The sequence below is a fragment of the Brassica oleracea genome, chromosome C8 (assembly GCF_000695525.1).
Source record: "Brassica oleracea var. oleracea cultivar TO1000 chromosome C8, BOL, whole genome shotgun sequence".
Lineage (NCBI taxonomy): Eukaryota > Viridiplantae > Streptophyta > Magnoliopsida > Brassicales > Brassicaceae > Brassica > Brassica oleracea.
Window position 1 is genome coordinate 33211042 of NC_027755.1, and position 13889 is coordinate 33224930.

The following is a 13889-nucleotide window of genomic DNA, read 5'->3' on the forward strand; positions in this document are numbered from 1 at the left end:
AAAATTTACGTCGTATTTACGAGGAAATAGTTTTTCCTCGTAAAATACTCGTAAAATTACATCCACTTTACAACGAAACAGTTTTGTCGTTACGTTACGAGGAAATAACGATGACTTTAGTTTTTCACGTAAATTCGTCGTAAACTCGACGCAAATTTACGAGGATTGTTTTTCCTCGTTAATTTTCCTCGCTAAGTATGTGTTTTCTTGTAGTGAAATGACTATTTTCTAGGAGACGAAGAAAGTTTGCATGGGAAGCAATCTTAATTGATGTATTATCGTCATTTTCTTTGTCGACATCGTCAATTTTTTCAAACGTTATGGTGATCATATATATCATATGAGTATATAAATTACTAAACTTTAATATATTTTTTTCAAAATGAAGTCTAGACCCTTTTGGAAAAGTTCACCTTTTGAATCAACGTCAAGATAGCAATTTAAGATCAATAGATATAAAGTTGCTGCCAAAACAAATTCTGTATACATAAATTCGACAGTGATAATAATACTGATTCATTCCGTAACACTATACTAGATTTTAATCTGCCGCTAAAGCGCGAGATATTTTTTTATAATTCTTTTATATAATCATATTTTTTCTTCATTTAAAATAGTTCTGGACATAAAATCTGTAACCCAAAGTCCAATCAAACTCAAACCAAAAAACGTGATCAGTAGCCAATCTGAAATATAAGAAATTCCATAATAGGTCTTATAGTGTGGTACATCAAATATCAGAACCCGAACGGAAAACCCAAAAAAACCAAAAAAATCCAAAAAATAAAATTCCAAAAACCGACCAAAATTCTAAATCAATCGCAAATATAAATATATGAAACTTAACTATTTACTTCAAATATTCAATTCTATATTTATTTTGAACTTATATATAAAAATAAGTATTTAAATCTTCAATGAGTACCTTAAATATTCAATCCTATTTCTTACGTTTTGCTTTTCAGTTTTGGATTTACCTTCGGATATATCCGAACCCATATAACCTAAATCGGAATAATATATTGTTACTTTATGGATTTTAGATGTGATACAATTTAGAAGTAAAACCTATGTGTTATATCTAAACTTGTTCTGTACTTACAAATTTAACAGAATGAGACCTAAGATGTGAAATAAATTAGAATCAAAATTCCAAAACCCCAATTCGTATCGCAACGGGTACATGAACGCTCAAGCATAAATTTAAGTATGTTTTATGTTTTGTTCAATTAATTTTATATTTGATAAATATTTCATATGTGTTCCATAACTTTAAATATGTTTTATGTTTTGTTCAATTAATTTTATATTTGATAAATATTTTATATGTGTTGGAATAACCCGTAAAACTATACTCATAAAAAATATCAATGATAACATGTTCCAACATATCATTATATATATATATATATCTAATTTTAATACTTTATGTATAAAAAAATATATTATTATGTATTTGATGAGGGTTTTAAAAAATTTGTTTTTTGCATTTGAATTAAAGTACAACTGTATATATGAATTAGTAGGCATATATAATTCTTTTATATTAATAAATAAAATATAATTGATTATTTACTTAAAAGTAGTGTTAACATAAATTCAATTCATTATTAAAAAATGGATTAGTTATTTAGTTCCTTAATTTTAGGTTAGGGTATATATTTAATAATAATTAAATTAGGTATAGATAGAAATAATAGGAAAGATAGTTAAATGTAATGGACCAACCTAGACTATTTGTAAGTAGATAAAAATATGTCCCTAAATTAATATATTAGATAGATGTAAACTTCTGGTCAAAACCGTCGTAATATATAGTGTTCATATGCAATTTTTAACAGTGACAATGAAAGAAACCAAAAAAAAAAAAATCAAAAGGTGTATCTAATAAGAATACTTACGTTAGAAGATTTGTAATATTTGAATGTTGTAACAAAACGTAATTTGTTGGTACATATCTGATGTCAATCTTTGGTATATTATAAATAAGAAATATAAGCATGAATACATAAACAAATCTTTAAGTCATAATTAGCCATATTACAATACCATAGGGTATAAACTAATGACGACGTCTTGTTAAGGAATGTTAATGAAACTTGAATTCTTTAGGAGGACTAAATAATGAGAGGAAGTTCCAAAAGAGTGTAGAAAATTAAAGCAATAGGGCTAGAGAAAATCATATGAAATCATGGGGGAAGAATATGTGAAATGGACGTACGATCTGTCATGTTATAATGCTTCTAAAGTCTCCACTAATGTGTATGTATAATATTAAGGACCTACCGTTGCCTAAAGTTATTTGCACGTGTTCCTTGAAACACTCATTTACGATGTAACTCTCTAGACAATTTCCTCTTCTCGTTTTTTTTCGTTGGTAACGAACATCTTTTATGCTTGTTTTGAACTATTAATTACTTCTGAGTAAACCCAAATCGTTATTAACATGCGATAGCCGTGTAAAAATGTTTAATAACCTGATACTATAAGTTACAAGTGAAAGTCAATATTTTATTTTACAATATTCGGGTCACTTTCTCAATTTAAGTTTTTATATTGCAATGTATATTAGAGCGGGGGGGGGGGGGGGAGTGAACCATGGGTTCTAATTTTTTTGTTTTATTTTTTATTTTTTTTTGTTCGATTTAACAAAAAAATTAAAAATGGACCAATCGCGGACTGCCACGTGTCAGTAGAGTCCGCGAACAGTACAAAAACTCTACCAGACTCGCTTCTTGCAGAAGAGGAAGAAGGAATGAGTTTTATAATTTTTGTGGGCCCTACATCTCTTAAAACTTCTTAAGAGTCAGCGATAATGTTGCTCTTAGAGAGACTCAAACGGAAAAAGAAGGAAAATTAACTAATTCCTCGTCTTGTTTCTGTAGACTTATACATCTCTGAACTTATGCAACTTGGTCGAATCTAGATGTTGTTTGAATAATAAGACAAATCTTATATGTTGTTCGAGGGATGAGAAAAAAATAATTAGCTCCTTTACTGCTGTCAGTTGATCGTGGGTAAGAAGATGACTAGTGTGAATATGCCAGTGAATGTTATAGGAAGTCCAGCTTCTATGTTAATTAGTTTATTCTTTGTGTTTGAAAATGCTGTTCAGCTTTGATTCTTGTTAGGATCTACAAATTCTAATTTTTATATTGATAAAGCTTTTTGTTTTAAGTACTTGTAACTAACGATTTGTTTTTAAGGATGGCTATACCAGAGGTGAACGTGACTTTCTTATGCGTTCGTTTCTTTTGGTCTTTCTTTTTGTATATATTAGTTTGATAAGGTAGCCGTATTACCCAGGTGATCAAGGTCGTGTGGAACCTTGAAACAATTTGCATTTTTCTAGAACGATGTTCTCAAAAGGCGATACAGACAAATAAATCCATTCAAAGATAAATATACACTAGAAAACAGCTGCATGCTGAGGGAAAAAATCGTAGGTACGTCGTCGGAATAAAGCTATTCCGATGACATACCGACGAAAAAAGTCCTCGTAAATAACTCCTCGGAAATTCATCTTTCCTCGAAAATCCCTCGGAAATTTCCGACGGAATTCCGAGGAAACCCTATTTCCTCGGAATTTCCTCGGAATATTCCGAGGAAGATGTCGCCGGAATATTCCGAGGAAGATGTCGCCGGAATATTCCGAGGAAGATGTCGCCGGAATATTCCGAGGAAGATGTCGCCGGAATATTCCGAGGAAGATGTCGCCGGAATATTCCGAGGAAGATGTCGCCGGAATATTCCGAGGAAGATGTCGCCGGAATATTCCGAGGAAGATGTCGCCGGAATATTCCGAGGAAGATGTCGCCGGAATATTCCGAGGAAGATGTCGCCGGAATATTCCGAGGAAGATGTCGCCGGAATATTCCGAGGAAGATGTCGCCGGAATATTCCGAGGAAGATGTCGCCGGAATATTCCGAGGAAGATGTCGCCGGAATATTCCGAGGAAGATGTCGCCGGAATATTCCGAGGAAGATGTCGCCGGAATATTCCGAGGAAGATGTCGCCGGAATATTCCGAGGAAGATGTCGCCGGAATATTCCGAGGAAGATGTCGCCGGAATATTCCGAGGAAGATGTCGCCGGAATATTCCGAGGAAGATGTCGCCGGAATATTCCGAGGAAGATGTCGCCGGAATATTCCGAGGAAGATGTCGCCGGAATATTCCGAGGAAGATGTCGCCGGAATATTCCGAGGAAGATGTCGCCGGAATATTCCGAGGAAGATGTCGCCGGAATATTCCGAGGAAGATGTCGCCGGAATATTCCGAGGAAGATGTCGCCGGAATATTCCGAGGAAGATGTCGCCGGAATATTCCGAGGAAGATGTCGCCGGAATATTCCGAGGAAGATGTCGCCGGAATATTCCGAGGAAGATGTCGCCGGAATATTCCGAGGAAGATGTCGCCGGAATATTCCGAGGAAGATGTCGCCGGAATATTCCGAGGAAGATGTCGCCGGAATATTCCGAGGAAGATGTCGCCGGAATATTCCGAGGAAGATGTCGCCGGAATATTCCGAGGAAGATGTCGCCGGAATATTCCGAGGAAGATGTCGCCGGAATATTCCGAGGAAGATGTCGCCGGAATATTCCGAGGAAGATGTCGCCGGAATATTCCGAGGAAGATGTCGCCGGAATATTCCGAGGAAGATGTCGCCGGAATATTCCGAGGAAGATGTCGCCGGAATATTCCGAGGAAGATGTCGCCGGAATATTCCGAGGAAGATGTCGCCGGAATATTCCGAGGAAGATGTCGCCGGAATATTCCGAGGAAGATGTCGCCGGAATATTCCGAGGAAGATGTCGCCGGAATATTCCGAGGAAGATGTCGCCGGAATATTCCGAGGAAGATGTCGCCGGAATATTCCGAGGAAGATGTCGCCGGAATATTCCGAGGAAGATGTCGCCGGAATATTCCGAGGAAGATGTCGCCGGAATATTCCGAGGAAGATGTCGCCGGAATATTCCGAGGAAGATGTCGCCGGAATATTCCGAGGAAGATGTCGCCGGAATATTCCGAGGAAGATGTCGCCGGAATATTCCGAGGAAGATGTCGCCGGAATATTCCGAGGAAGATGTCGCCGGAATATTCCGAGGAAGATGTCGCCGGAATATTCCGAGGAAGATGTCGCCGGAATATTCCGAGGAAGATGTCGCCGGAATATTCCGAGGAAGATGTCGCCGGAATATTCCGAGGAAGATGTCGCCGGAATATTCCGAGGAAGATGTCGCCGGAATATTCCGAGGAAGATGTCGCCGGAATATTCCGAGGAAGATGTCGCCGGAATATTCCGAGGAAGATGTCGCCGGAATATTCCGAGGAAGATGTCGCCGGAATATTCCGAGGAAGATGTCGCCGGAATATTCCGAGGAAGATGTCGCCGGAATATTCCGAGGAAGATGTCGCCGGAATATTCCGAGGAAGATGTCGCCGGAATATTCCGAGGAAGATGTCGCCGGAATATTCCGAGGAAGATGTCGCCGGAATATTCCGAGGAAGATGTCGCCGGAATATTCCGAGGAAGATGTCGCCGGAATATTCCGAGGAAGATGTCGCCGGAATATTCCGAGGAAGATGTCGCCGGAATATTCCGAGGAAGATGTCGCCGGAATATTCCGAGGAAGATGTCGCCGGAATATTCCGAGGAAGATGTCGCCGGAATATTCCGAGGAAGATGTCGCCGGAATATTCCGAGGAAGATGTCGCCGGAATATTCCGAGGAAGATGTCGCCGGAATATTCCGAGGAAGATGTCGCCGGAATATTCCGAGGAAGATGTCGCCGGAATATTCCGAGGAAGATGTCGCCGGAATATTCCGAGGAAATTCCTCGGGAAATTTCGAGGATTTCATTTTCCGTCGGAATGTCCGTCAGAATACCGTTGTTTTCTTGTAGTGATATGACATTAGGAATACATAAGGAAACTCATTTTAGGAATCAAAAATTCCAAAATAAATAAAAATTCAGATGTGAAAACCATGAAGAGTTCTGAGTTTCAGAGCTAACAATTCGCATTTCTATCAAAGCACTTAGACGACCTTAATGTGGAGTATTCATACGCTCTGATACCACTTGTGGGGCTTATGATACCCACTTGTTACGGAATACAAGCTCATAATACTCATGTCACTTTCACTATTCATTCGATTCATCCTTGTTCATGACTCAAAAATTGTTCACCCAGTTCACGGCCGCAGCGCGCTACATCTTGGGTGGATCCATGATCCACAACATCCACTATGAAGTATCGGAAAACACTTCCGATGTGGTTTACAAGATCATTATTCTCTCTGTCCTGGGTATACAAACCCTAGAGAGTATAAAGAGAATACAAGAGAAGTACATGGCCAAGAACTAAGCCAGAATTACATAATTATCACTAACTTACTCTATCTCTCCAAGAGACGCCATGAAAGCTCCCGCCTCCTAGAGGTTTAGCTTGAACTTGGAGATTCTTGTCGTGATCTCTCTTTCTTTGTATTGTCAGCACTTAACCTAATGGGCTTCAACGATTAAACCCATATGTTATCTACGCGTAACTTACGCAAGCCGGCCCAATATTGAATATGTCTTATGGGCTTTAACTAAACCTCACACTTAATAAAGTAAATTACATCAATTTAGTTTAACCGTTTACCACGCCTTTTTGTAATGTCAGAAAGTTTCAGAACTACTACCCCTATACGGCTATATACATATTATAGCAGCCTTGATAGTACACGAAGATAAGGATTATAACCTAATTAGCAATTAGCCCTAAATTTTCGTATGTGCTATTTTCAAAAAAAAAATTATAGTATTCACGTAACCAGTTCAAACCTAAAATGCACCGTTCTATATTATCCACATTAATATTGTTATGAAGTATATTATAAACATTATCTAATTAAAATTATCTTAGCAAGATGGCCAAGAGAAATTAATCGCAAAAATCACGAAAATCAAATATGTATTCACATCGATATTTTCGACATTTAATGTCTTTTATTATGATAGTTTAAGGTATATTTTAGTAAGAAAATGTTAACATCTTCCAAATTTCCTGGTTGTTGACGCAGTAGGACAGCTGAAATCGATTCAGTGTTAGATTTTTAATAAAATCTTTGTCGTCTAATATTTGTGTTCTTCCACTCTTTGGTATCTCATGACGAGTGAATCAAAGTATTTAAATAATTTGCATGCATGAGAGAAAGGTACATCCCTTTTGATGATCATTATTAGATAATTAAATATCATCAATTATAAATCTTAAACCTGAACCATGTGTTGTCTTTTCAAACAGGGAAACATTGTGGATACGTATACCATATTTAAACATTGTAATAATTAAAATATGGTAATTGTGTAATCAACATCGTTAACTATAGTATATAATACATGCATAGCTGGCTAGTAGCATAGGCAGCCAGTGATGGAATCTATTTTTTTGTAGAAATATATGTTAATATATAAAATGTTTTTTGGTTAAAAATGTTAAGTTTCATTACCAACTTTTCAATTAATATATATAACATGCATACATGCATTGCGGACCTAGAATCGTTCCTAACTGGGGTCATAGAGAAATTTAATCTTAAATTTTATGGGTTCAACATGTTTTTTCACCATTTTTCTTTTAGAAATCAAGATATCTTTAAGCAAAATACAATTTATTTCAACCAAGAGCTCTTGGTCTAGTGGTAATGGAACTCCAGCTAGAGTGCCCGCCCTGGGTTCGAGTCGCCTTGGCCACCTTCCCGCCTATAACCGTGCGTGCCCGGATGGAAGGCCTCGTGGGGATTAGTCTGGACTTACCGCTCGGGAACCCCACGGTCATCAAAACAAAAAAAAAAAAAAATTACAATTTATTTCAAATTTTAGGGGTGTCAATTGAACCCATAGTTTGTCCAAGTGGGTCCGCCATCATGCATACATATCAACTCTTTTTCTTTCCACTTGCTTAAAATATACTTTTAATTTACCATAGAAGACGTAGACACTAATGAATGCGAGATATCAACGAGTATAAATTAAATTAGCTTTGAAAAATTTAAAGGACCATCTTTTGTTCTGATGATCGTTCTACTTCAATAACATGCATTAAGAGTGCATTAGAACTTTACAATGACAAAAGACATCCTGTTTAATTTGGTGATTTCGAGATAACGTAGAGGCAATTATAAGATCCACATACATCTAAACTTAAAGAAAGAGGATTGTGCTAAACTTCAATAAATCAAAATCTCGAATCCTTTTGAGCTACATGGTCAAGTCTCTGAACCAGTTATTTTGTTGTGTGTTTACTAAATTACTATTTACTTACGCAGGATTTATAACTTTACCCTGAATCCTAAATTATTAATTACACTTGGCACCATGCTTTAAGTAGAATTTATTATGCTAAAAACAATTAATAAATCATTCCAGTATAGTTTTACAAACCCAGTATCGGCCCAAAATAAGTTCTTAAGTACCCAAGTGGACAATATGTCTCTCTTTCTCTCTCCTCTTTTGTTTTGCTCTTTAGTCTTTTAGCATTTGATTAGGAAAAATTAATAATTTAAAGGATTTCATAAAATTAATTATTTCATGTGAGACGCCGTATATGTGTCAAATATTTTTACGTTGATAAACTGGTAATTCTTCAAACAAATACGAACGTGATAAACATCATTTAAATGCTAAAACCATGAAACAAATTAAAAGATAATTAACATACAAGAATTACATAAACTTTAGTTTACACATATTCGAAAGTTTACCTTAACTGGCCTTTGAAACTACTCGTAATGCTTAACTGGTCTGAATTCGCTCTCCAGTTAGCTCCGCCGCCCTGACCACCACACTTTGCCACCGTTCTCACACTTTCCACAAACGCTTCTGTTTCCACATCCTCCGCAAGAATTTCCGCCAACTGCTCCGGACTTATCACAAGCCTCACTTTCCACACCCCACTACTACCTCCGCCGCCGCCACTGGCAGCCGCCTTCACCGGCGTTTTCCCGAAAGACATTCTGTACGGCGTTGCTAATTCGGTGTAGTGTTGTTGAACTGTTGAGGCTGTGGAGGAAGAAAAAGGGAGGAGGTAGTATATGTTACCGGGAAAGAGCTCTTCTCCGTGTAAAAGCGGCGGAGATGAGTGGCGGATGCTTAAGGTGTCATGGATGACATGGCCGGGAAATTCGTTGGTTATAAAGTCAGCGAAGATTGGAGGATGAAGCTCCATGACGCCGCCGTTTGGAGTCACAACTCTAATTAATAAATCATCTTTATCGTATAACTTTCTTGAACCACCACTGCCTTTGCATACGCAATTACCCATTGTCACAGAAACTAGAATGATAACTAGTTATAATTGTGTGTACAATTTTAAGTATGGAATCTGAGGGAAGTATACACAAGACGGAGAAGGGTTTAAGATGAAGGTTTTCTTTGAGAATCTTTATGAAGTTGAAGTATAAAACTTTCCAACGTCAAAGAAAATAATTGTGGATGGTCCACCACTACTTTTCCTGGTAAAAAAGAAACGAAGATCCTGTGCATTTAGTATGATTACATTGTGATTTTGTCCTAAAATTATCATAAGGGTTAATAATATTCCATTTTTATACATATAGTCTATTTATAGAATCACTGGAAAAATGCACAAAAAATGAGAGAAAAGGTTATATAAACAAACTATAAATATGAAAAACAATTACCAATAATTTTATAATTCATTTACCCATTTTCCCTTTAAAAACGTATGAAACCACTTAATGTAGTGATAAGGGTTAATAATGCTCACGTGAAGGTCAAAAGGTAAAAAAAGGCCGACAAAGACAGAAAAAATGATTTATCTTTATAGGCTTTGATTTAATGGTGTATTTAGCGCATCTTCTATCAGTGAAAAATTTGTTACTCCGAGTTACACTATAAAATAGCCAATTAAGTAAACTTGCATTTTTTACATTTACTCTAGTTACTATTCAAACAAAAAAATCTTACCCACGTTATTGCGCTAGATTTTAATAGATATAACTTTTTTTTTCTTTTTTTTTTCCTTTGTTTACTTTTTTATTCTTTTCCATTTTCACCTTAATCATTTTTCTCATTTATTCCAAAAGTTGTCGGTCACACTCTTAGTATAACTTTAAGGCCATGATTATCGCAAGATTTAAAGGGGTTTCTTAACCAAAACTAGTGGCAGACTCCACCGAAAATTATAAAAACCGGTGACAGAAACAACAAAATAACGATCGATCCTTATGGGATTTTTGCACTGTTCGCGGGCTGCCACGTGTTGGTTCACCTTTTAATTAATTTGTTTTGTTTTAATCAGACAAAAAAAAGAATTTTTTTTTAATAAACCCATAAGGGGTTACAGGGGTAATGAAGTTTTAATGGGGTTTTACTATTTCACTTTCAACTGAAGCCATAGAAAATGGTATTTACAAATGGAACGTTCACGTGTTAACTATGGACCAACTTCTCTTTAATTGACAAAAAAATGGGCATATCTCTTGCATATTGTTTCGGCTCTAGCCGATTCTTTTAATATGTGGATCCAAGCCCTACAACAACATAACATTTTGTCTTCTTATTTGATACAAAAAGGAAAATAAAGTTGCGGAAAGACAAGTGAATAAAATAGTGCTACCTTTCGGTGCACTCAATTACGTACCAACAATTTCTTGGCGGGTCATTATTAATTTTTATGGGTCCTAACGGGTAATGGCCAATATTACAAGTTTTTTGTGTGTTTCTTAACATTTAACTTCACTTCGAGAATGTGATGAGTCAAGTAGAAGTAGTGGAAGATGTGTGAGAGCAAGAGCCGTTCGATCAGTGTTAGATAATAGATAATACAATATCGGGATCGGCAGAATCGCACGTTTATCATAACTCGCCTAATCTATATTATTAAAAGATTAGTACCCATTTGAAAATGTTCTTACTTCATTAATTAAACTCTATTTTCTTTTGCTTATCTTTTTCAGTTGCATTTATGAAATATCCTAAAACGAATAAAACTGTCTAATTTATTACTTGTCTTTTCAGTTACATTAAAGAAATATGCTTATTTTATTGTTTGTCTTTTTCAGTTACCTTAATGAAATATCCTTAAATAAATTTGAACATACTGTCATTTAATCAACCCAAAAAACTCATGAGTTATCCTTACGTGCGTAATTTTAATAATGGAGATTTTTAAAAACGTGCATCATTAAAATGTTACCTAAAACATGCATCATTAATATATAACATGCATCAATAAAACTAGAATTTGACTCACACAATTGTACGGATATTATTTTTAGTTGATAAAATTTAAAAATAATTATTTATTCAAAAAATATTTAAGAATTACTATGTTTTTAAAAATTATAAGGTATTATTTGCTCATAACTCATTTGTCATTTGATAAATTGTTAGAAAGAAAATTTTAGCATAATATAACTCAGTTGTCATTTGCTAAATTTATGGTTTTTATTTATATTTTTTATTATTTAATTATAATATTTTTATTTTGTATTAGAAAGATAAATGAATTTTTTTCAAACAATATTTTTGTAAATGGATTTTCTTAAAAATAATAAATTTAAATTATTATTATCATTGAATATAATTATTTTTGACATAATTTGAGTTTTCGTTTACATCAAAACTTATCATATTTTAGGATAATTTTAATTTAAAATGTAATTTTCATATTTTTCCAACAAATTCTAAAAATATTTTTAAATATTTTGTTAAATTGTTAAGAAAATATTGAGTTGCATTTTAAATAAAAAGGTAAAGATATTAAAAATATTCTAATTAAAATATGTAAAATTTAATATAGTTTTAAGGAAATGGTCAAAATAAAAAAAAGTACACATAAAATAATCATGATTTTTGTTAACTGGGCGGATCATTATTTATATGATATCGCACACGAAAGAAAAATTTATATTTTTAAAATTATCTAATTAACTCTATACTCATTTTTTTATATATTTTTATATGATATCACACATTCGTAAAAAAATAGATAGTTTAAGATGCAAAAAAATATATTTACTTAATGAATATAATATAAACGAATATTACAAATACATCATTTAATAAAATAAATAATAAAAAACTAAAAATTCATATCCGCGCTCAGGGTCTAGTATGTATTAACCAACATACAAAATGGGCTCGATATCGAATCAAGTAAAACCACATAATGGGCCAAACAAAACTACGTTATGAATGTATGGTCTTGAATATACAGATAGGCCTGAGCGTTCGGTCGTCTGTTCGGTATCGGTCCGGATGATTCGGATTTTCGGTGTTATGCTCATAAGTACCATTCGGCTTTTACTAATTATCGGATCAGGTTCGGTTCGGTTCCTTCCGGGTTCGGTTCGGATCTGATTTAACCAATGTTTAAAATAGTATAAAAAAATGATTTTAAAAACCTCGAAAATTGACAAAAAAGTTCAAAATATATAAATTATTTACAAATCTAATTAAAAATTAGTTAAAGTATCTAAATTAACTAAAAATATTAAAAATAACAAATAAAACAAACTACAAAAATATTTTGAATACTCTAAAATATCTAAATCACCTTAATATATACAAAAACATTAACATATTTAACTAATTTCGGATATCTTCGGGTTCTAATTCGGATTTCGGTTCGGTTCGGGTTATAACCAAAGTCCAAAGTAGTAAGCTCATAAGTCCCATTCGGATATTTTTGTAAAACAGTTCGGATTCGGATTCGGTTTTTCTGGTTCGGGTTAATGTCGGTACTTCGGGTTGAGTTAAAAACGCTCAGGCCTAATACAGATAATCACGGCATCGCTTTGAATCAGTCGTGCTAAAGCGGAGATTTTAAATATCTTATATATTAAAAAATGTCATAACTTTGATTTTTGTATGAATTTTTAAAAAATGGATCCAATGGATCTATTCTTAAAAAGTCATATTACATTTAATCTCTAATTTTATCATTTAAATTTTGGGCATACCAGAAATTTTAATTGGGCTATCATAATTGGATTTAAACAATAGATGATCCATTGGATTTATAGATAGTATAAATTAAATAAATATAATTTAATGTTGTAATACTATACTTCTATATGTTAAATATTTAAATATTTGTTGATGTTAACTTTTAAAATTATAAAGATTTTTTTTTAAATAACAAAAATCATATTATCTAACAATGATTAATATTTACCACCTTAAACCAATGAAAACAAATTTTAAACTGTATAGTTTATTTTAAAAATTAAACAAAACTAAATGTTTAATTATTTACTCGATAATATAAATCTATGAAGCGAAAAGTTTAATTTTTAAAAAAAATTCTAAATTTTTGAAATGTTACAATAACTTCGAATATGACAATAAAACAATATTTTACTAATCTTTATATATATATTTACGATTTTAATAATGAAATAATAATCTAAAAATATATATATGAGAATATACAGATACATGTGAAAGTTTGAAACAATATATTTAATGAAAAAATATACCGTAAACTTATTATGTTTTAAAAATTGATAGACACATATATATTATAATATATATATCAATTTAGAATTGAAAACAAAATATTTATATAAAAATAAATGAAATCTAGTATAAGTTTAAATTAAATCAAGCCCTAGCAGAAAACCGGGGAGGTTTACATAATTTACATGTAAATACTTATTTTTTTCAATTAAACGAGAAATAGGTGATCACTGTTTAATAAATCACATGAGAGGTGGCAAATCCCGGAGATAAAGACCGTGCTTTAAGATAGTTGACGCGTGAAACACACCCTGCTTTATGTTATGGGCTGGTTACTTAAAATCCACGTAAGCACATACGTGAACCAGAACAACACTTAAACTCCTTCACAAGAATTTTTTTTTTTTTTTTTTGC

General features: G+C 33.7%; 1 protein-coding gene across 1 annotated transcript; it reads right to left on the minus strand.

The window, feature by feature from the left end:
• Positions 1 to 8602: 8602 nt before the first annotated feature.
• Positions 8603 to 9437, minus strand: LOC106310377. The gene has a single exon (XM_013747610.1). The coding sequence runs from the start codon at positions 9309 to 9311 to the stop codon at positions 8748 to 8750; it is 564 nt and encodes a 187-aa protein (XP_013603064.1). The 5' UTR covers positions 9312 to 9437; the 3' UTR covers positions 8603 to 8747.
• Between the last annotated feature and the right edge of the window lie 4452 nt (positions 9438 to 13889).

Excerpts from the sequence above, each read along its gene's own strand:
- LOC106310377 (XM_013747610.1), bottom strand. The coding sequence starts at position 9,311 with ATGGGTAATTGCGTATGCAAAGGCAGTGGTGGTTCAAGAAAGTTATAC.